A 23,503-nucleotide genomic window follows, 5' to 3' on the forward strand; every position below is an offset into this window, starting at 1 on the left:
GCGGCCAACGGGAAGGCACGGAGGGGGGCAGGCCGGTCCCCGCGAGCCGGGGTGGGGGTGTGTGGGGAGAGGGTGCATGGGCGGCGGGCGAGGGGTTTGCGCCACAGCTCGCTTGCACGGTTGTCTGCCTCGGCCGAATCCCACCCAAGCGCCTTAAGGTGGTGGTTCACGTGTCAACGTAGTTGTGGGCGGGCGCGTTTGCGGAGGCCTGCACACCCCTTTGTGCCCACTTTCCAGCTGCTGGTTTTGCCCTCTGCGCCGCTGGGCGACCGGGTGGGGTGGGGTGGCGCTCCCTTGGAACAAAACGGGGCGGCCTTCGGGGGCGGGAAAGGGGGATGCTGGTGGGTGGGTAGCACTCCCGAGGGGGTCAGCGCTTGTGGCTGCCCGTGTCGTGCCCGGGCCCTGCCTTCGGGTGCAGTCCAGGAGCTCATTCTGTTGCCACTCGCCGGTGCTGAGCGAAGGACCCTCTGCCGTTCCGGTTAGCTTCTGCAGTCGGAAGGGCGGGGGCAACATCTTCTCTTTCACCTCAGGAACAGAGTCTCCTAACCAAGCTCTGACCCACATACAGTACATTTTTAAAGGACACGCCACCTTGTATCCGCCTGCCCTCCTGTTCGGCGGTGGGCCTTCTCTAGGTATCTTTGGCATCTTAAGAAACTTTTGGTGGCGATCGGTGGGGGCTCCCTCCAACAGAAGGATGCTCATCCCAGAACCCATACTGTATCTTCTGGGTCAGAGGCCAAATTTCTACTCACCCGGGCTAGTGAACTAGTTTTTGTTGTGTAATTTACTTTGTACTTCTATTATTTTTCAACATTTGTGCTTGCTTTCATCTTACTGTGTTTTTACAGGTTTCTTATCTGATTTCTGTAAAATTGAAATTTACCGACCTTTGACAGAGCCCACTGATGCTTTCTTCTGCATGAAGGCACTCTAAATCTGACAGTATTAAAGGAAGCCCTCTGAGTGTCTCACAGAAGTCGGTCTTGGCTCCCAAGAGGACGCATAGAATGGGCTCATAGGCACTTTAGAAGCAAATTAATTGCATTGGTTCCCTCTCTGCACAGGGCCCATCTTTCCCAGCAAAGTCACGATTAGTCAGTTTTTTAAAAAAAACTTTCTGGCCTTTCAGAGCTATAATTTTGAGTGGGTATACAGTATCTGTTGTATCTGACGAAGTGGCTCGTGGTCCACAAAACCTTACACCAAATAAACCCCGTGAGTCTTCAAGACTGCTGTTTTTATTTTATTTATTTATTTATTTACAATATTTTTAGCCGCACCATTTGCCATTAGAACTAGTAATCCAGCACATGAACACTGCAAAGCAGGCAGAGACAGGAGTGTCTTCTCTTTAGTCTGTTCTTCAGGTTAAAAGCAGGGTAAGATTTAATTGCTAGCAGTTGTGGGCAGAGCCTAGTTGCAAGGCTAGCATATACACAGCTCTAAAAACAGTGCCTGTAAGTCATTGGAAATGCTAACTGTGTAGAATTATATGCCCCTTCAAACCATATCCTATTCTATGTAATAACAAACAGCTAGGGATTTCAGAACTAGCTATGTTGTTGAAAACCATAGATCACCACAATATCAACAGCAACACAAAATTGCACTGACTCTGTATACCTATACATAAATACAAGATGACATAGCTTACCTTTTTTCTTAAGACTTTTGATGCTTGGCATGTATTTTCTTTGCTGCCAAAGGAAAATTTTGCTACTTCATAGGTAGCAGTTACACAGTGTACACAGTTGAAACAAGGGTCTATCACACAGGAGTCAAGAGAATGCCAGCAAGAAGGTCACTTCTGGGGTGCTCATACTTAATAAATAATGGAAAACATCTTTGACCTCTCCTGATCCACAAGTACAGTCTCTGGATAATTTTCTTAAAGAGCTGCGAATACTTAAAGGGGCTGAGGTTAGTTAGGGATTTCATTTAAACTCCAATAAAGGAGAAGGGGAGGCACAGAAACAGATTTGATGTACATCTCTTAAGTTTTAGTTGGCTCCCAAAAAAGTTTGAGCACACACACCCCAAGGGGTACTGAGACAATTTTGCACTTACAGTGGTGCCTTGACTTACAAACGTCCCGACTTACAACCAATTTGAGTTACGACCTGCTCCGGCTGCAAAATTTTGCTTCGACTTGCGACCAGAGCTTTGAGTTATGATCAGAAAAAAGGTAGGGGGAAAGGTGCCAAATTTAAATTGCTAACCATTGGTAGGCGAAGAAGTTGCTTCTTTGTAGCACTTTTGCCCCAGCAGTTAGTGTGCGTTTGGAGGAGGCTTCGGACTGCCTGATGGTGCTTTCTGCTTCTGAGTGAGTACGTGCAGGTTTTTGCAGGGTGGGTTTGGGCTGGGGGGGGGTTATGTTTCTGTGGTGTGATTTTGCTTTTTTGGTGTGTGTTTTTTCCCAGCCCCAGCACATTCTGATGGGCCCTGGGGGAAAAACAGTGTTATTGGGGGGGTTTGTGACTTCCCCCCCCCCGGCTGGAACAGATTAATGGGGTGTCAATACATTCCTATGTAAAATGGTGCTTTGACTTACGACCAATTCGAGTTACAACCATCTTCTGGAACGAATTAAGTTCGTAAGTTGAACCACCACTGTACCTACAGATAATATGCTGTGGTGTTTATTTTAATTTTCTTTTACTTAACGGAAGTTAACACTTTAGTAGTGTCACAAAACAAGCCCTGGAGACTGGCAAACAACTAAATATAACAAAATAGGAAAGGTGGTGTGGCAGAGGGGGATAGTTTAATTTGATCATTGTAACAGGCAGCCCTGACCTCACCTGTCCGTCACGGCTGGGCAGTGGATCATCAGCCAATGGGATGACGGAGGGTGGAGCTGGAGGGGGAGGAGTTGGAAGGAAAAGGGTGTGAAGAGAGGGTGAGAGATCAGATCTGGAGTGTGAGGGAGAAAGAGCTTATTTAGAGGCCTGCGTGCCTAAGTGGTCAGTGAGGGAAGTCTGTGATTGATTAAATAAGATACAGTAATTGACATCTTGATTAGCTAATTGTGATTTACATATTGTATTTTGTTATTTCAATAAACCTGTTTTGTTTTGAAGGAAACCTTTGTCCTTCTTAAATAGTCATTACAATTGGTGGCAGCGAGTGTGAAGTGGTGAGGTGGGCATTCTGAGAGGCCTGAGTTGGGGGTGACATCAGAGTGGCCTGCTAAGCCACAATCATCTTAATACAACAGATTTCAGTTGTGATAAGTATCGCTGAATAGAATTAGAGGCCAACCAACTTAAGACTCTGCTTTTGCAAACTTTTTTTCCAGAGACAGCCTGGGATTGCTTGAATATCACTTGCTTGGCTTCTCTTTTGTTCAGATTAATGCAGTTGGCAGGAAGCTTGGATAGGTGAGAAGAAACATTTAGATGAGAAGGAATTTCCACCCATTGCAGCGTGCTAGAAAAATTCCAGTGTGGTGTTGTGGACAGAGAGAGACCATAACTCTGGAGAACAGAGTTCAAATCCCCGGGGGAGTGAAATGTGTATAATAATCTCACTTACCTTGAATGCTCTGTTAGAATCACTATATGTCAGTTCCAACCTGATGGCTCAGAAGACATAATAATGAGCCAGACACTGTTAAAAGACAGCTACTAATAGTATGCAGATGCTGCTGTGTGCCCTAACTAAGGTACCCCTAATAAATAGAGGGTGGTAGGTTTGTGGTAGCACAGAACAGTGAGATGCATTATGGTGGAGTACGAGGGGTGAGAGCATCCGCAAAATCTAGATCTGGAGTACAGTATCTTTTGATCAATTCGCTGGAAGTAATCTTTCCCCCATTGCAATGTGACTTTTTCTGCACTGGTTCCGCTCTGCTTTGTTGGTCTGAAGCAACTAAATTCATACAGTTGAGTTATTTTTGGATCCAAATCTTAAACAAATGGATTTCTCAAAAACATTTCCTTTTCTGAACAATGTTTAGTAACTGAACTTTACCCTTTCCATAATGGAAACATTTGATTTTACAAGATTTTTATTTTTCTTCCCATGTGACTCATCTCAGGTGTTCTGGCTTGCTTTTTGTTTTTTAATGAACTGCACTGCATAATAACGAAAACATACAGAGAAAAGCAATTCCAGACATTTTTTAAACTACTGTTTAATCAGATTTGAAAGACACAAATTAGAAAAAACATTTATAGGCAAGTTAAAAACACTTTCAGAACACAGCAGTATGCTACCTGTGTGCAGCATCTCTGAGACAAAACTAGAAATAAGTAATTATTAAAATAGCACATCACAGTGTAAACTAACACAGTGGTATTTTAAATTACCATACACCAAGACCTAATTTTATGGATCTGTTGAAAAATAACAATTTTTAAAAAATATATAGATATAGGAGTAATAAAAATGAAATTCACGGAGCATGTCTTTATATTTTGAATCAGGGAAGGCAATTTGAGGAAATACTGCAACTATCCACCTCTGAGGGTACAGGGAGCATAACTATTTCTGCACTGAGCTTAAAAAAAGAGAGATCCCTTCAGAATGTGTCCAGATATGGAACTACATTCCATATTTATATTCCTATATTCAATAGATTTCATATGATTTTTATTAATTATGGGTGTCCTGTCTTAACTGGATATTAATTTGATTTATTACCTATTCCTCTCCAAGTTTAAATATGCTTGAGTTCTTGTTTCTGGAATCTCTACATACTACTGTATTTGTATGACACTTTATGCCACTGAAAGACACGTCCAAAGACTTTGTAGAAATACCCAAAATCAATTAATGATCAATGAACATAGGGAAAGGTACGAAGTAAGAGAGAGTAATTAAAAGTTAAGAACCTGACAATACAGATAAAAGGCAGAAAAGTAAATAAAATAATATGTAGTATAGGCAAGTGCTCCTTTTATAAATCTTGCTGGCCTAGGTTCTGATGCACCTTTGATATGCACATTTTAGGATTTCTACCCTAGAAGTAGCATGATTTGTACATAAGTGCCTTGGAAGTCCAAGAGTCAAGATGAGCCTGAAGTGATTGGAAACAGTTAGAAGCAAATTAGACAATTAGTCGAGGAACTCACCTAAGTTAAGTGCCAAAAGTGAAAGGATATTTTAAGCCTGGCATTTCAATGAACTTTTAAAACCCATTAAATACAATGAGTAGAAATAGCTTGTTTTTCAAGTGGGCCCAGGGCTAAAATAACAAAAGTATGGCAGAAAGCTTTCTAGCTGGCATCTAGCATTACTCAACTGGATATCCAATTTCTCAGATGGGCTTCCCATGGCCTCTTCCTCATGGCAGGGCACCACAAAGGGGTGGACATGGAAATAAGAGAACTCTTATAAACCGGAAGAGACACAATAGTCATACTCTCACTGCAACATCCCACACAACTGTGCGACCAGACATCAGCTTGCATAATGTTGGAGAATGCCCACTACATTTGTGGTTTTAGCAGCAGCTCTTCACCCAAAATTTGAAAATCTCTAAAGTAACTAAATCTTTATCCTGTAAAAGGAATTTGGATACTGTTTCTAATTTTATAGACAGGAGATTGCCTTAATGTAGGAACAATTTGCTATGTGGACAGATAAGTTAGTCAGAGACACTTTTCAGTAATAATAAAGGAAAATGGCACATGTTAATTTGCAGAATTTCATGTGTTTGGGTAATGCCAAAGTGAGAGGTGAAAGAGAAGTGCACTTTGCCTTTAAAATGTTTTATGACAACCTAAAGAATAGAGCAACAAAAGCTGCCCAGGTCATTTAACAGTGTGGGAAATGAAATGTTTGTTTTCAAATTGGTGATCAGAAGCCATTCTATATCAGGGCATGTATTCTAAGTAAGGGAAGCAAATGAGACTTTCTACCAACTCATGCCTGTCAGACTGAGTAACAAATTGCCAGCCTGTCCAAGATCAGAGTACAACAAATCAAAGTTTGAGGTCACTGCCTGGCATCTAAATAGTAGTAGATTGGTACTCTCCAGATGCTTTAGATTATAGCTCCCACAATCCTCATCCAGACAGTGGCCATGCTGGCTTAGACTGATGGGAACTGTAGATGTTACCATATCATCTCCCTGTTGGATCTAACACAGCAGAGAAAGTATGTTATACAGTATATGGATAGTCCTATTGACCTCGATGGCATTTAGGCATATGTAGGGCAGCGTTGCAGCCAAGTAGCCATCTTAGATCACCCTAGTAAAAACAGTGAAGAGTTCTGTGGCATCTTAAAAAGAAAGGCCAGCATCCAAAGACCTCCATGTACACTTAGAAAAGCACTTATCAATGTACCAGGCAATGCAAGGTGTCCCAATATTCCTATGCCAGTTATTTGTGCCCCGATGGAGCACAACCTTTATAAGATTCCAGGTTATATCCCTGGTACTGCCAAATAAAAGCATCAGGTAGATGATGGGAAGGACCCCCATGTGAGAAAGCCACCTCCAGTCAGAGCTGACAATAGTAGGATACACAGGCATATAGTCTGAGCCAGGGTGGATTTGATTTGATTTAAATTTTAAAAAAACCAGTTTTTAAATGATTTAATTTAAAAAAATCTTTAAATCAATTTGATTTTTAAAAATCATTGATTTTTATCCACCCTAGTCTGAGCTAATATAAGGCAGCTCCCCATGTTCTTAGGTTGCTCTGAGGACATCTCCCAAAATTAAGAGAGCCTTTTTAGTAGGTGTCTCTGGTTGTCCAAAGATGTTACTGGAATGCAACTCCAATCGCCCCTCACTAGGGTAATTGCAAAGGCTGATAGAAATTGTATCGAACATTTGGAGCATCACATGTTGCCCATTACTGTTTGTAGAGATGAATGCAAGAGCAATTGTTACTAAGAAACATATCAAGTTTACATTAATTTGCAAGGAACTACAGTTCTCAAAATACAATCCTGTATATGCATCTTATTAACAAAAAGACAGACAGACAGAGAGAGAGCAGGTTATGTTTAGCTAACAATGACATGTAGCACTCCGACACAACAGACCTTTCTTTATTTATGAAACGGCAATCAAAAATGAAAACGCTACACAGCCTGATTTGGAGTGCTAATATCTTCAAATGATTTCCTCAGGAATTAAATCACCTAAAGATTTGGAACACTTTTTCTGCACCCTTCATCAAATTAAGTCCAAATTAATTTTTAGCCCCACTGCTTTCAAAGAGATTTAGTTTCCCCTGTATTTAGCTGGATTAAGGCTCTTAGTGACCAGGTTGCCTAGATATATTTATTTTTGGAAAAATTACAAGGAGTGTTCATACTTAACAGAGGAAAGCACAATCCTGTTCCTGTATTGTGGCCACTTTCTTTATGAAATTTAGGATGTAAGCAGGGCATTGGTTATATTTTTACAACACTTTGCAGTTTTTACTGGGAAGTACAGTGGGGTCTTGACTTGAGAACTTAATCCGCATTGGAAGGCAGTTCTCAAGTCAAAAGGTTCTCAGGTCAAATCTGCATTTCCCATAGGAATGCATTGAAAACCATTTGATCCGTATCTGCTCTTTTCCGTCCATAGAAATTAATGGGAAGCTGCTATTCCTCCTTTAACCACTAGACGGGGATATTTTGTTTCTTTTTTTCTTAGGTCAAGAAAGGTTCAGGGAAGGCAGGGAAAATACAGTCCAGGCAGTACAGTGGACCCTTGACCTACAGAATTAATCCGTATTGGAACAGTGGCTGCAGGTCAAAAAGTCTGTAGGTCAAGTCTCCATTGAGCTACAGTGCATCGAAAACCGATTAATCCCGTAACAGGCCGTTTTTGTTCCATTTTGGGTTTTTTCTGGTCTGTAACTCAAATCTCAGTCTGCAAGTCAAACCTAAATTTTGCGGCCAGAGAAGTCTGTAACTCAAAAAGTCTGTAAGTCAAGCCGTCTGTAAGTCAAGGGTCCACTGTAACTCCCATTGCACAGTGACTAGGAAATGGGTGGAAAAAACCTTGGACTCTCTCTAAAATAATCTCAACCTTTGGAAGTAATATGTTGAATTACTTTTTTGAATCAGACTGGCCAACATTACTTTGAGCAGCAACAATGAAACATTCCATTTTCTTGGCATTCTGAACATGGGGGGTGGGGGATCACTTTTTTAAAAACTGAAGGGTTGGCAAACTGGATAATTTATTGAGATTAGGCAGTCGAATTAACTCTCCAAGTACCCAATGAGGCCAGGACCCAACCAGTACTACTACTTAAAAATGGTTCTTTCTGTGTGCTTAATTAAATGCAACTATGGGGCATTAAAATTAAAATGCATGTGGTTTCTCCACAAGGCCAGTGCTCCAAGGGTACCTGCTAGAAGCACAAGTACACTGTTAACAAGATATAACATGAACGTTGCTTCTAGTGCAGGGGTCTCAAACATGTTGCCCGGGGGCCATTTGCGGCCCCCCAGATGATAGTTTGTGGCCCTCGCCTTGCCTGCCCCCCCAAAGCGCCCACACATTCTCTGCTGTCAAGAGTAAAAAAAAAAGCCTTGCCTCGCTCGCCGGCTCTCTCCCAAGACAGCACCTCTTGCACCCTCCATCCAGAACTGCAGCCTGCCAGCCAGCCCACTCGTCTGTCGGCTAAGGAAACTCCTAGGCAGCTTCCTCGGGCTCTTGCTCCACTTGGCGGAAAATCTGATGCGGCCCAGACTCTGCCTCTAGCGGCCCCCAGGTAAATTGAGTTTAAAACCCCTGTTCTAGTGCATAGACACATGAACCTTGTTTATAGCTTCTTAGCACATCCAGCAGTGCCCTGGAACATCAGCCTTGTAAGTTCCCAAAGGAAGGATGCAAAATGATTCATTTCCACCACTACTGCAGTAGATTCAGGACAGAGCAGTGAGGTGACCCTTAGAGAGAAACAAACAATGCATAAGCCCTGAAAGAGATTAGCATATTGCTTTTAAAAGCAACAGGCACAAGCTCTGTCAAACAGGGTATTTCCACTGTAGTTGGTTGCACAAGGGACTACTTTCTGGAGGGTAAGATGGTGTTACCCAGTGGACTTCCTTCCAGTTATTAAAATTGTCTGAGCTTTAGGTAGACATAGAGATGAAGACGTCAAAGTGGGCTATAGAGAAATGGCAGCACCAGTTCTCCCTTAATTTAGATACCTTTGAGGAGCCGTCTCCTCCCATTCCAAACTCTTGGATTCATCCACAGTGGAATGAGGGTTCATTTCCAGGCCTCTGAGTAACCACTGCCATTAACTCTTCTTAAGGGGCAAAGAATAGTACTCTGTTCAGATACTGTAGTGCATGGGGTTTAAATAGACTCCTGTTCCTGGTACCAGATTGCCTTGTTTCAGTTTACAGATCTCCTGTGATACTTGCACACATAACATTCACACACTCCTTTATAGAAAATGCACCAAACCACTGGGATTCTCAGCAACAGATATGAATCGTCATCACTCATTAATTTCTTTAATATAATCATAATAGAATAACATTGTAGTCCTGCTAAAAAACAACATTTTGAGGAACAGTTACTGCAACACACTGAGTTGGACTGTGCTAAATTATTCCACCCACGCCACGTCCTTTTCCACCACCTCTGCATAAAAGGCAAACATGTGCAGGGAGGAGGCTTTGACACATACCACTGTCTGAACAGATTCTGCTATGCCACAGATAACCCTGACAGCACCAGGGTTCCAGTCATTGGTAAGCCTCTGCATGTACAGAGCTACTCAGGGCAGTAGGGGCAGAGAGCTATTTGACACAGCCCTACTCATTTGTTGCTGCAGTCCCTTTCAGTCACGACTGAACAGAACTTGTGACTTCATAACATTCCAGATTCTAAAAGCAGTGTTTTCTCCTATTGCCAACACTCATTTCCATGACACAGTCAATATGAACACCCTTTTCAACATGCACAGTTACGTGCTCTCCAAAAATATTCCATTTTGTATGTCTATTGAACAGATTGTTAACACAATTTGGTTGTGTATCTAGCCAGCCACAGATACCAAGAAGATAATTACAGAAGAATAATATTTTCTATTTCTTCATCCTTATTCAAGGGTGGAAACTAAAGGTGCAACTACACAGTGAGGCAAATGTGAACTCACATTCTCTTGCTGTGAAGTTGTACCAGGGCATCCAGATCGCTTTGATATAAGTAGCCACACAGGCAAAGGACCAAAAAATCCTTCTAACTGCAGTTCCACTTGAAGTGCCTGTAGGTTATGTGGTTCAAGAGAACTGCCTTAAGAAGGCTTTCTATCCTCAGAGACAATTTCCTCATCTTGCCTTGCTGACTGAGTAACTAGCTAAACTAGTTAAAAGTATGTGTGCGTGCATGCATGTGCTTGGTTGTTACTGTCTTTCTGCATCAGAGAAAGCGAAAATCTCTGACTTTTTAAAAGTAGAAGGAACTCTGGCGGGGAGGAAAAACTATGGATTGAGGGTGCAGGTCTCTCGGATTATTTTGATTTTGTCCTGTGCCAAGGTGATTAGTGCTAAACTAGTATATCAGTGCAATGACTCAATGTTAAATTTGTTTATTCAAATTTTTTTAAAAAATCTGGGGCACTCAGAGGGATGATCTTGGGGATAGATGTTCCTGTATTCCCTAAGCATATAACACCCCAACCACCTGTCACCACATCACCACCCACAGACACCCCCTCATTTTGCAGAACAAAACAGCTGATCACACAGGCCATTCGAATGGCTCTTTCTTGAAAAAAAGGAGAACACACACACACACACTCGGAGATGGGAAAAAATGTATTAATGAGCAAAAAGGGCCTGACTGATTTGAATTGACTTTTGTGCTCTTTGATTAGTAAAAATAGTTCAATTCATCTGTATAATATCGTATTTGATGATGCAGTTGCAGTCTAAGCTGCCTTCAGATTTCTGCATCATTTTTTTCCAAGTCAGAACCTAATCTAGTTCTTTCACAACTTCTGCCAGAGTCAGCAACCTCCAAGCACCCTGAAACCATGCTCCAGGAAACCTGTGGAACTGGGTTTTTGTTTTTTGCACCACAGACAGCCTACTGCAGGAGGAGAAAGGAAAGAAAGTTATCGTTCCAGCAATGTCAGATAATAAAGTATGCAATTGGCTTTTGGCCTCTTTTATTTAATAACATCTCAATCCCAATTTCTATTAATTTTTTGTTGTGGCATTTTCTTTATATTTTAAAAGATAAACTGATATACATTTTATACTTTAAAGAATAAACTGGTTCATATTTACTAAAAAGTCAAACGGTATGCAAATGAGAAAATAAAATCATAGCCCTTTAGAACTTTATTTCTCTTGCAATGGTTAATATTCACCAGAAAGTGATTAATATTAATTAATTCCCTTTGCATATTTTAAAAATAAAATTATAAGAGAACAGAATGGTTGGGACCGTTTTATCAAAAGATACATCATGATTTCTATGAATGAAATCCTGGTTTAGGGATTTCCTAAACCACAGGCTTTTCAGTGTTACATGATATAGAATGTCAAAAATGAGCTAGATAATACCTATTTAACAATTTCACTCTTTGTTTAATATAAACTAAATTATAACCATAAGATAATCTGGCTATACTTATATCATAAGCACCTTCTTGCACTAATTCTTTACATCTCTGACAAAATTTCCAAATGACTGTACCATAAGTGCATTCTTTGCAAAACGGTTTGTACATTATAACAAGGAAGTGTTTTACACAAAGAAGTGTTTTACTGGAGGGTTACAGCTTTAACTGGCACTCCATGAGCTGATGGCCGTCATTTTGTATCTATGTGCAAAGTTCATGTATATGAAAAATTAAGCTGGAACATTTAGATGTGGAAAGACTGCCTTTTATGTGTTAACCCCCCCCCCCAGAGGGCTCCCTTTTGATGACAATGTTTATCAGATAAGACTATAATTTGGCATTAGCAATGTTTGTGGTACTGTGCCATTTGAATGTGACAGACTAAGAAAACCCTCCAAATACTGAGATGCTTATTGCAGTTCCTTCTTAACAATCCAGACATTAAATGACTTGCTTCTGTTTCCTTACTTCATCAGCACCCTAATGCTTTCATTTACACGATGCTCCCCACATTATATTAAACATGAAAATACCACCTAGAAACATTATTTCAGTAGATAGAGGGTTTAAGGCAAGTTTTTTTTTCCCAAGAGATTTCTTTTCAGTTTCTCTCGACCAACACAATTGCTCACCACCCCATAAGTGCCTTGGGATACACAACGTACATTCAGCAAAGGGGCAGACCAATGACCCAATGGACATACGCTGTAAGTCCTGAGCGCCCATTGAAATAATGGTAATATATTTTCATATAAGGCATGATCCACAGGAACATGGCACAGCAGAGGTTAACTTGCTTTTCCATTCTTACTAGTGTAGTCAATATTCTCTAGAGATATAGCATTCTTTTCTTACTAACCTTCTTTTCAGACAAATACAAACCCCCTTTAAAAGGTGCTATAAATGGGTTTTGAAAATATAAAATATATCCACAGTAGCATCTTAGATCATTGTTTTGTTGCTGTATTTCTGCAAATGATTTCTCTTTTTTGATTAAAACTATTTGCCACTGAGTAGCTGTTATGTCCCAGAACAATTTCTTTTTCTTCTTGTTTTTTTGACCAAGAGGGCTGGATATCTTCTTGGTCTTTACTTCCTTTTCGAGGTTTTTCCGATGGGAATATCATCAGCACTAAAATACAGGCCACATGCAGGCAAAAATACCAGGAGCTAAGGAACAAAAATAGAGATATTCAGTCAAATTGGTTCCTGGTCATTCTGTGATTGTGCTTTAACTTCCTCTTATCTGTCAGGAATATGCACCACTGTGTATGCACTGCTGCATATGGTGTTCATGTATGCTTCCTCTGTTCCTGTACATTAGATCAAAAGGTATTTTGTGAACTTTATCCAGATGGCTCCTAGAATAATCCCTTTTGTCCTGACAAGAATGAAGGACAGAAGTCTGCCCTCCATACTACTTCTTGACGATACTCTTGCTTAGCCATCTACAGGGAGGAGCTGAGTTAAGGTGACGATGAATGAGAAACACCAGCATCACAAGTGGCACAGGAGTTCTCATGATAAGGAGAGCTTCCAAAGATAAACGGATCAACCTTCTGTGTAAACTCATTCTGTAAACATTGGAAAGTCCTCTGCACTCAAAACACCCTTATTAAAAAATCTTTAACATAACAAACCACAGGGGGAGAGGGTGTCCTAAACATTGTACAGATCATTAATTTTAACTCTTATGATGTAGACAAACCTTTCAGTTTCTTCATACATGATGCATCCTACTAAAATCTCCCCCCACCCCACAATCAATTCTGCACTTTATTTCTGCAGCCTTCTGTGAGTCTCTGGGTGACTAACATTGTCTAGCCCCAGCTGTGTCTCTAGGCCAGAGGTGGGCAACCTTCAGAGGTCTGAGGACCACACACTCCTACCCTTGGACTTTGGAAAGCAGCAACTGACCTTGTATCTCAACTATTCCCAAAATATTTTTCATTGACCTCTGGTGGTCACTGTTTTTAAAAATGTCCAAAACTTTAGGGTAGATTTATCATGGACTCTAAATTTTAGAGTCTAAAACATGGCAACATTGTCTCCTATGCCCCCTAGTGGCCATAAGGAGTCTTTCTGAGCCCTCAAAATTAACGGAGGGCCCTTGGATGCTAGTGGGCACATTTGGCCCCCTTGTGGACGGCATGCACTTTGGCCAGCAGACTACACAAAGAATTTGATACACAGGCTGTGGTTATGACCATATAGGACTTGACAAGGATACAGTACATTAAAAATATTAATAATAGATTAAACATTTCAAGTGCCGCCTGCAAGTTTTCTATTTCACCTTCATAATCCCTTTATTAGCTGGAAACATTTATTTTTTTGTGTTGTTTGTTCCTTTTTCTTTTTTTAATTGAACCTGAGAGTTCGTGATAGTTGCCAGGTCCTCCTCTAGGTACAAAATATCACATGGAATCCTACGGAAGTAAAGATTAGGTGACCGTTCAGCTATCTACCCACACAAACAGTTCGCTGGCCGCTTAAATCTTGTTTCTGAAAACATGTGAAGTTATCAGCTTACCTGTAAAATGTGTAAGACGGTTTCACAGAGAGAAGTACAAATGGTACCACTGTATAACTTATTGCTACTTGAGTCATCATCCAAGTCATAATATCGTAACATAATTTAATGGCTGGAGAGTTAATAAAGTAGTGTCTAATGTTCTTTCTAATCTAAACAAAAACACATACATGAAATAATAAGTAAAAGAGCTTTGAGTATCTTTGCAGAATAAGTAGTATTCTTAACAGATTTTCCAAGAAACTACACTGAGAAGCAGCCAAACAGAAAATCTTCAGTGCTGACCTTGACATTGGTGTTAATCCAATAAACAGTATTTTTCTAACTAGGAACTCTGTTGAAGTCATTAAGGTGTTAGGATTTGTCCTTTTGGTCTTTTGATTCTTCTCTTTGCCATTTTAGAATTCCATTGAGTGGGTTTAAGATGAGACACCAACCTCACTACTTTTGCAGTAAAGCCCTGTAAACAAGAGATCAATTTCTAGACCTAGGCTTGCAGCCTCAGTTAAGTACGCTTGAAGAACTCTGTTTTTTAAAAAAATTAATGTCAACTGGCCTCATCTATGCCTTCAAAACTAAACAGATGAGAACATACTTATTCTTTGGATTCCTCACTTCTCTGAATTCTGTGGTTTAAAAAATCCCATACGGAAAATTATCTGGAAGTTGAGTCATAGCAACTGGATTTGTTTCTTGTTAGGTTGAAACATTTCACTACTCATCCAAGCAGCTTTTTCAGTCTGAGGAGAGTTGGTAGGACATCCCTGATATATATATGTGGAGGATATATCAGGGGTCTCCTATCAACTCTCTTCAGACTGAAGAAGCTGCTTGGATGAACAGTGAAACACTTCAACCTAACAAGAAAAAAGTTCAGTTGCCATGACGCAACTTCCAGATAACCACACCTGGGTAACTGAGAATCTTTACAGATACATATTGAAAGTTGTTTTAACATTTACATTTTGAGAGAATTCAAAGGCTAATTGCTTATCATATTAAATTGCACTAGAGTAGGCCCACTGAATCAGTTGGGATTTTGTATGTTCCACTGATTCAATGGGCCTATTCTGTGACTTACTATAGTCTATACAGGGTACTATAAAACCCTACTTAATGGTATTTTCTGCCACTAGAGTATTTCTAAGAACAAAAAGTCATTCTTGAAAGAAGATGGTGTTTTATCACTAAGAAATTATCACTGTTGAATATTGGTGGAATCCATAATTTCATTAAGAGTGAATCATATACAAGCGCCAGTGTGGGGTAGTGGATAAGAGGCTAGGACTCTGAAGACCTGGGTTCAGATCATCATTTAGTCATGGGAACTTGCTGAGTGGCAATGAACATGTCACATACCTCAAAAGCTCTACTGGGATCACCATAAGTCATAAACAACTTGATGGCGTACAATAATAAATCCTATACAAGGTGCTTTATGGTTGAGAAGATAAGTTGCCTCAAATTACATAAATATTTTGTCAAATTTTGACAATCAAAATTTCTGTTCAAAACCACTGATCTGTGAAGGACTAATCCTATCATTAGGGAAACTGGGGTAGCTATTTAGCTTCTTCTCCAGATGTCACTGAAAAGGCTAGGACCATCACTGATCAGTTCTTCACTGATGTGTGTGTATCTCCTCTACATTGATGTAAACTAAGCCATATATCCCCATTTACTCACTGCTAGTGTAGGGAAGCTGCACATATGTCTTCCACCTGCATGACTCACTTAGAAATGGGTGCTTTGGAGCCACAGATCCACTATACAATTTTTTTAAAAGGCAGCTTTTGTAAAACAAAGTCTCCTTTCTTCTCTTAAAAAGCACCAGTTTAAAGGGTTTTTATGGTAAACATTAGCAATGGCTGCAAATTCACACTATCGTTTCTTAAGAGCACAGAGGCAGCAATACTTACAGTTCGTGCTGCAAGTGTCATGAGGACACCCGTTAGGAATGTTAAATAATATCCAGGATATACCCCATGCCAAATAGCTGACAAAATGAAGGTTTGTATTGTCGGGCTGAAGGAGGCTCGTTCATAGCATACTCTGAAAAGTAAAGAGAAAATGAACCAAATTTCAGGGAAAGGAGAAAATGATGTTCAAGTGTCAGAAAGACCAAATGGTTTCATCCATAAACATTTCAAAAACCACAGAGGAGGCGTCTGGTCCACTGAATACTATCACGTGGTGAACACATGCACCCTTTGAGAAGCTAACTGCTCAATCTGAGCTGGTAGTTAATTCTGTCTATAGAAAAGGGCTAATAATTTTTTAAACAGCTGTTGACAATACGACCCCAAGTTCCAGATTGAACTGGAAAGCATTTTTTCCCTCTGATATGGACAAAACATTTAAATAAGGTCCCCAAATGCTTTACTAATCTCCTTCCACACCTCAAGGAATCCTTTCCCACGCAACCCATGTTCTACCATCACTACACAGTAGCTTCATATTACCTCCACACATTTTAGTTTAAGGAGGTCTGCAGAATAGGTTTCCTCTTTTCTGTCTTTCGTAACCACCAGCAACATCAAAAAGGTCATTTAGACTAATGGGCCAGAGGGACCAACATTAATAGTAGGGGTTATTAGGGTGGGGCACTCATTAGAGAAAAGGAATCCAGTAGGCTCCCGTATCCGAGGGATCAGTATCCGTGGCTTCACTTATCCACATTTTGAAAATATTTTAAATATTAAAAGAAAAAAACACCTAGAAATACATATTTCCACCATGTAATTCCCAGCACTGGTCACTAGAGGAAGCCAGAGACCATTCTATGTATAGGAATCAGTACTGACCACAGTTTTTGGCATCCACCGGGGGGGGGGGGTTTGGAACCAATCCTCCGTGGATATGGGAATCCTACTGCACTGAGTAGAGATGGGCACAAACTGCTGGTTTGTTGATTAATTCCAGTTCAGCCGACTGCTAAACAGTTGTTCTGCAGTTTAGCACTACACTCCCTCCAGCAGGTGCCCACTCAAGAGGCAGTAACCGGAGGAGGCAGGGCGGGGGAGTCAGAGGGCTGTTTCCAAGTGGGTGCCTGCTGGAGGGGGCAAGGCATTGAACCTGTTCAGCTGTCTCTAGTACTGACCATAAAATAGCCAGAAAATCCAATTTGGGGGAATTTACCTTTCTACATTATTCAGAAGAACCCCTTGATCTGCCAGATATCCTTCAGAGGAACAGTGGGTGAAAAGATGATAAACTTTCCTTCTATAAACTCTTACTTAATTTATCTTAGGATCCAGCTCTGTAAAATTCTTAGGCTACCAACCTTCTCCCATATGGATCACCAATCAATTCAATCTGTCTGGCGATTCTGGCATCTTCAGAGTCCCATAACATTTCTCCACCATCCCAAAAATTAAGTGCCTTTATTGAAGTAGAGCTCAGTGGAGCTAGGCTCCAAAATGACTGCCAGGTTTGCACCCTACTGGTCGTACTGATCTTACCTGGACCAGACCACAGGGGCATGATTCAGAACAGAACAGAGTGAGAACCACCCTGCCCTGCCAAGGAACAAAACAAAACTATTCTCCCACAGACCCCACAGGATAGGAAAAAGGGATTATCATTACCTTTTGAGCCAAAGAGCTGTCTGGATATTCCAGTTATCAAGAAACATCTTGAAACTTGTTGAAAACTGTAAAATTAATACACCAGTTTTTTTTCATTTCGGTAAAGTTTTGTGGCATAAAAGAAATTGTTAACACTATGACATTTTATGTAATATGCAAGCAACAAAATGATTATCTTAGGGACTGGAAAGTGAAAGCGGGCAACCTGTTTTGACATACACCTGTTTAGGCTTAAAAAAAAAAAAAAAAAAAAGGCTGCAGCTTTTTTTTCGCACCGCCTATCACACTGGCTGGCAAAAAGAGTGGCCCAAAACACAACCAGCTCCTCATGCTGGCAAGCAGCCTTTTGGAAATGGGGCCTACCTATAGTTGTGCCCCATGGGGCCTGAGAGCTCAAGACTCCTGGGCAGAGGGAGGACTGCTAAGCGCCTCCTTTTCCTGATCCATTGGCATCATTAACCGTACACGAGTTGCAGTAATGTGTTAGACGGAGGGTTTCCTTCCTTCTCAGTTTGTTGAGAGTAACACAGGCAGTACCCTGCCTGCCCTTTCAGGCAAGCTTAAAGGATCTGCAGTAGAGCAAAGGAAACACTCGACTCCTTCTAATGCCATTAGATGTGACTGATACTGGATACGGTGGAAATCATGGCGACCTGAGGTGAGAAGCTGCTGAGCAATGTGGCAGCTGCATTTGGCCAAGAACTTTATTTCAAGCCTCTGGCTTAGGGAAGAGGATGAATTAAGTAGCTGCCAAAGCTGCCGTTTTCCCTCTTTCCCTTCCCTTCTGTTTTTAAAAGTAACATACAGTATTAAGGTCCGATACAAGAATTCTAAATTATTAATCCATTGAGGTTGATGGGACTTTCACCGAGAATGGAAGAGTCAGCTTCACTTTAGGTTCAGGAGGCTTCATGGATCAGGCCCATCCACTACAGAAGATAAGGGGAAGAGGCTCCCTGTACATTTGGTGGCCTTTCTTGGCAGAGGAGACCATGAGAAGGAAACAGTGCCGTTTCTTCTGCTCCCAAGGAGACAACCCAAGTCCCCTGGCTCCAGAGGAGGAAAAGGGAAAGAATAAGCACAGCACGCAAGGAGGCAGGTGGCTAGTTGTCACCAGCCAGGAAGAATAGCCAGATGGCGTTTTGTATTCAGTTTAGTAACTGGAATGCCAGTCTTCACCCCTGAATGCCAGTAGCAGCAAAAGGGATACTAAAGCCCCTTCCCTGTGTTATAATAACATATTAATAATAATCTTAGAACTGCAGGGTTGGAAGGGACCTTACAGATCACCAGGTCCAGCTTCTGTCAAGAAGGCACAGTGGGGAATCGAACTCTCAAGTTCTGGCTCCGCAGCCAGATCCCTAAACCACGAAGCTGTCATTAAAACGTCTACTATAGCAATGGAACCCTCGCAATGTTTTTAGAGCTCAGCCTTTTATTTTCTGTAAATATTTGCAAGAGATGTATATACCAACCTCTATATGAAGAATTCTTAGATTGGAAATCGAATCCCAGTGTGCAACTCCCTTTTTATCATAACCTCTAAATCCAAACCCTGCCGCATTATTAATTGCGTCTGCTGCAAAGAAACAAAGGAAAGCGCTTTTAAAAAGCTACAGGTGCCTTAGTAATTACGAATCACTTCCCTATGAAGGGTTCTAGTGCTTACGTTTTTGCTGCCTTCTAACTCGTTAGTTAGCTCAGACATTTTCCCAATACTCAAATCTTTCCAGGTATTTGGGGAATTTTTATTGAAATCTTTTTTTTTTTTTTTTTTGGTTTAACATAATTTCATCATTTTATTAACCGGATTCATTATACTTATCATTAGCTGTTTTGGTATTATGCTGTTATTTATGTTGTTAGCCGCCTAGAGTGGTCCTGACCCGACCAGATAGGCGGGATATAAATAAAATAAATAATAAATAATATTAATATATTGATTTAAATGAAAAGCAATACAGAAATGTTGTTTAATAAAAATATAAATATTTAAGGGGGAAACTGACACCTCTAAGACCTTAAAAAATTAAATTAAAATTAAAAATAATAATATATGACTGGAGAACTAGTTCCATAACATAAAATGTCTAAGCCAGTGGTCTCAAGTTACAATATAGTAAGTACTATTCAAGTGGCAGGGGTGTGTGATTAAATGAAAATAAGAAAAAAGGAACCTTCTCTCTCTCTCTCTCTGAATCTAGAGTTGCTTTATGGTTCTGTTTTCACCCATACTTAAATAAGAAAAATATGGACTTAGTGCACTATGGATTGTGGTTATAAATGAATGCTACAAAGGAATTTCTGAATGGTAATTACAAATGGTACAGTATTTCATCTTAAGAGCAAACAAAATAGATAACTAGAATGTTAATCATAGCTTTCAGTTGATCTTGTGGACCTTACTCTTTTTTAAAAAAAGATTATAATAGCATTCCATAGAAATTTAAGATTCAATGAATTCTGCAGTTTAGTTTATTTAAAACAAAGGCAGCAAAGCACCCTTTCTGCAACTGCAGAGAGACAAATGAGCTCCCACAAGGAGCTCAGCTGACACCACTTACTAAATCTTCTATGATACTTCTGGGCAATATACAGGATTGGTCTGTTGGCCGAATGAGAGAATCCAGCAGAAATAAGAGGCCACCTTGGCACCCACTGCAACACCCCATGCTTATCCCCCCCACAACCAACTCTTGAGGGCTGAGAAACCCTTTGGAACTGCTTTTGGGGTAGCACAAAGAGCCGCAGAGGAGAAGGAAGACAATGCCACTGCACCGGCACAAACACCATGCTGGATTTAAGCCTCATGTATTTATTGGCCTGCATGTTGGAAAACACAACACCATCACAAGCAAATCACTGCTTCCCACCCCCCATCAGCAGAAAGAACCCTTTCCTTTCAAAATCACAGATATACGTATGGCATTCATCTTACTGTGTTTAATCCAAAGAAACAAATTGCCCACAGCTAATGAATCCCTCCCTTTAGGTTTTTTTTTAAAATCCTCACAAATGCTTCAAATGTAATTCCTCTTCAATCCACAGGAGGGCACTGTCTCAAACACATTCTCTAAAACTGTATCTTATATATACTGTAATATGATTTGTAGAAGAACAAAGACTTACTTACCCAAAGTCCATGCAAAATAGTATTTGGGTCTGGCAGCCATAAGAGACAAGTACAAATAGATAACCCTCACAGGCAGCGACGCTGTTGCTCTAAAATGATCATCAACGTTGTATTCTACCGGCAGAGTTTTGCTAACAGTCATATGAAATAACAAGGAGAGTCCACACACTACGAGTTTCTGAGCCACAGCTATCTGAAACATTGAAGATGGAAGGATCTGTGAGCATCTTTTACAAATAAAACTTGCAACAGGATGGTTTACAGCTTTTGCGTTCAACATAAGCAGGTTCATTTAGCTTTGGGGAAAAACACACAGAGGCCTTTGGAGCCTAAATATGTCCTGATTACCTTCACAGCAGCAACACAAACCTATTAAAATTCCTGGGGAAACAGGGGAAAATATGTTCTCATAACTAGCATACCACGAGACTTCAAATTAAAAAAGCAATGGGTCTTAGAATAACTCAAGCATCCACTTTTCAAGCTTTGAGGTAACATGAAAAGATGGTTTTTCATCGTTGAGGAGCTACCCAGGAACACATCAAGTGGGCATCCATTTTTGCCACAAGCAGCAACTGCATCAAACAAGGACCACCAGAGGGTCACTGGCTGGAACCACAGGTTCTCCATTCATAAATATATTGGGATGCTGGGTCATAATTGAACTTATTCATGCATACATGTCCAACACGCATTAAGAACAGATCTCTTCCTTAGTTAGAAGCACGATCTTTCCTTTTCACCTTCTCGCCGCTACGCTAAAATTAGGTGAGGCTGAAGCTTCCTGACATAGTTTATGGTGCCTGCGGGTGACAACAGCCTGCGACGAATGCAACACTAAACGGTGAAGAGGTCAGGTGCTTCCGTTTCCATTTTCAACTCAGCACAGTTACTGGTGTTTCTGAGTTCATTGTGATTTCAGATAATATCAGGGAACACACAACTATGTTATATGCAACCCATTCCTTCGCCGTCTCACTCACCTATCACCTTTTAAAATCTGACAGCTAAGATTGTGAATTGAACCTGTGACCACACAAAATACATGAAATCAATACTATACATCCCACCGAAATAAAGCATTTTGGTATCTTTCTCTTTGAAACTCTCTCTGGCTGTTATTAGGCCTCAAAGAGTGCAGACAATCAAATAAAGGAACAAAACATGAGCTTCTGGGGTATCAGCTTGCTGACTCATGAATGACATGCAAGTACTCAGCTTTAATAGAATTCTTACCACAAACAAATCTTATAGCAATTGTTCCATTCAGACTTTATTACAATTGAATATACCTGTGGACTTCTACTTCTAGTCCAATATATGGATTTATGCAGGCCTTTTTTTAAATTCACCCTTTCTTCCTTCTCAACCCACCAGGGAAGAAATCTATTTCAAAGTGTTTCTGGCAAAATTGCTACTCTTAACGTGTCCTTCCTTTCCTTACGCTGTCATGGACCTTTTCCTCTTGCTCCCCACCCCTGCTTCAGCCTCGATAAGACTTCTTTCCTCACAAACAAAACAATTAGGCTAGGCTTGCTTCTGCCATGGTTCAGTGCAGCTGCCAGAACCGGAAGGCTTCATGGTGAGAAAAGGCAGTAAAGGAGGGCCTATATCAGTGGTGGCGAACCTTTTTGGGCTTGTGTGCCCAAACGGGGGGGGGGGGGAGGAAACAAATAGCGGGAAGCAGAACCGGAAGTGGCGGTGGAAGGGGGAATCCCGGACACGGAGGTGCCTCGAGACCCCACTCCATATCTGCTGCCAGCGCCAGCTGCTCCAGATCCGTCTGCTGAAGCGCCAGCACTGAGGCTGCGGGTTGGCTGTGTGGGGGGGGAGTAGCGATCCAGTGACTTATGGCTTGTGCCGACAGAAAGGGCTCCACGTGCCAGCTGTGGCACGCATGCCGTAGGTTCACCACCACTGGCCTATAGTAATACAAGTCTCCTAGGTGAAGCTCCCCTAAAGACATGGCAAATCTGAGACGACTTAACCCTATGACTAAGCAAAGAGCAGGAAAATAATAATAACAAAGGCATCAGCAGGGCAGTATTATTTTTTTTAATGCTCTGAATTCCTCATTCCATCTACTAGATGTACCATCACCTGTTCCAAAAAGGTAACTAGCTGTTCACAGAAGAGAAAACTGTACTGTCTTTTCCTGTTAAGCGCTGTTAGTCATGCTTTGTGATTTTATCTTATCTACCATCCAGTATTATTTCCATTTGAATCTGTTCCCAGTTCTCCAGATGATCTAGGCCAGTCCTTTACTTTCATCCCCCTTCACGGATTGCTGCCCTGTCGTGGTGAAGGGGCTTGAATAATTCAGAGAAGCTATAGGCTATGCCGTGCAGGGACACCCAAGATGGACAGGTCATACTGGAGAGTTCTGACTATTCGCGATCCACCTGGAGCAGGAACTGGCAAGCCACTCCAGTAGCTTTGCCAAGAAAACTCCATGGACAGAAACAAAAGACTAAAATATATAATGCTGGGAGATGAGCCCCTCAGCTCAGAAGGCGTCCAACATGCTATTGAGGAAGAGCGGAGGACAAGTACAAGTACTGTAGCTCCAGAGCTAATGAAGTGGTTGGGCCAAAGCCGAAATGATGCTCAGCTGTGGACGTGCCTGGAAGTGAAGGGAAACTCCAATGATGCAAATAAAAATTCTGCATAGGAACCTGGAATGTAAGATCTATGAGCCTTGGTA

General features: G+C 41.1%; 1 protein-coding gene and 1 long non-coding RNA gene across 5 annotated transcripts in view; one reads left to right on the top strand and one right to left on the bottom strand.

Moving 5' to 3' along the window:
* The first annotated feature begins 302 nt into the window (after positions 1-302).
* LOC140707538 (uncharacterized) lies at positions 303-12,634 on the top strand. Its single transcript, XR_012087661.2, has 2 exons — positions 303-8,672; positions 10,924-12,634. It is a non-coding gene; the product is annotated as an uncharacterized LOC140707538 (long non-coding RNA).
* The window catches only part of MBOAT2 (membrane bound glycerophospholipid O-acyltransferase 2), a 99,179-nt gene continuing 85,086 nt past the window's right edge, over positions 9,411-23,503 (bottom strand). For 3 of the 4 annotated variants that reach the window (XM_073001356.2, XM_073001339.2, XM_020796622.3), the window contains 6 exons: positions 20,800-20,992; positions 19,142-19,245; positions 17,667-17,731; positions 15,999-16,131; positions 14,080-14,231; positions 9,411-12,716 (listed from right to left, as the gene is read on the bottom strand). In XM_073001356.2, the coding sequence (XP_072857457.2) occupies positions 12,494-12,716; positions 14,080-14,231; positions 15,999-16,131; positions 17,667-17,731; positions 19,142-19,245; positions 20,800-20,992 (870 nt within the window). In that variant the 3' untranslated portion in view covers positions 9,411-12,493. Of the gene's footprint in view, positions 12,717-14,079; positions 14,232-14,296; positions 14,540-15,998; positions 16,132-17,666; positions 17,732-19,141; positions 19,246-20,799; positions 20,993-23,503 lie in introns of those variants that run through there. The other variant, XM_073001346.2, reaches the window with a different exon arrangement.

The sequence above is a fragment of the Pogona vitticeps genome, chromosome 1, assembly GCF_051106095.1.
Source record: "Pogona vitticeps strain Pit_001003342236 chromosome 1, PviZW2.1, whole genome shotgun sequence".
NCBI lineage: Eukaryota > Metazoa > Chordata > Lepidosauria > Squamata > Agamidae > Pogona > Pogona vitticeps.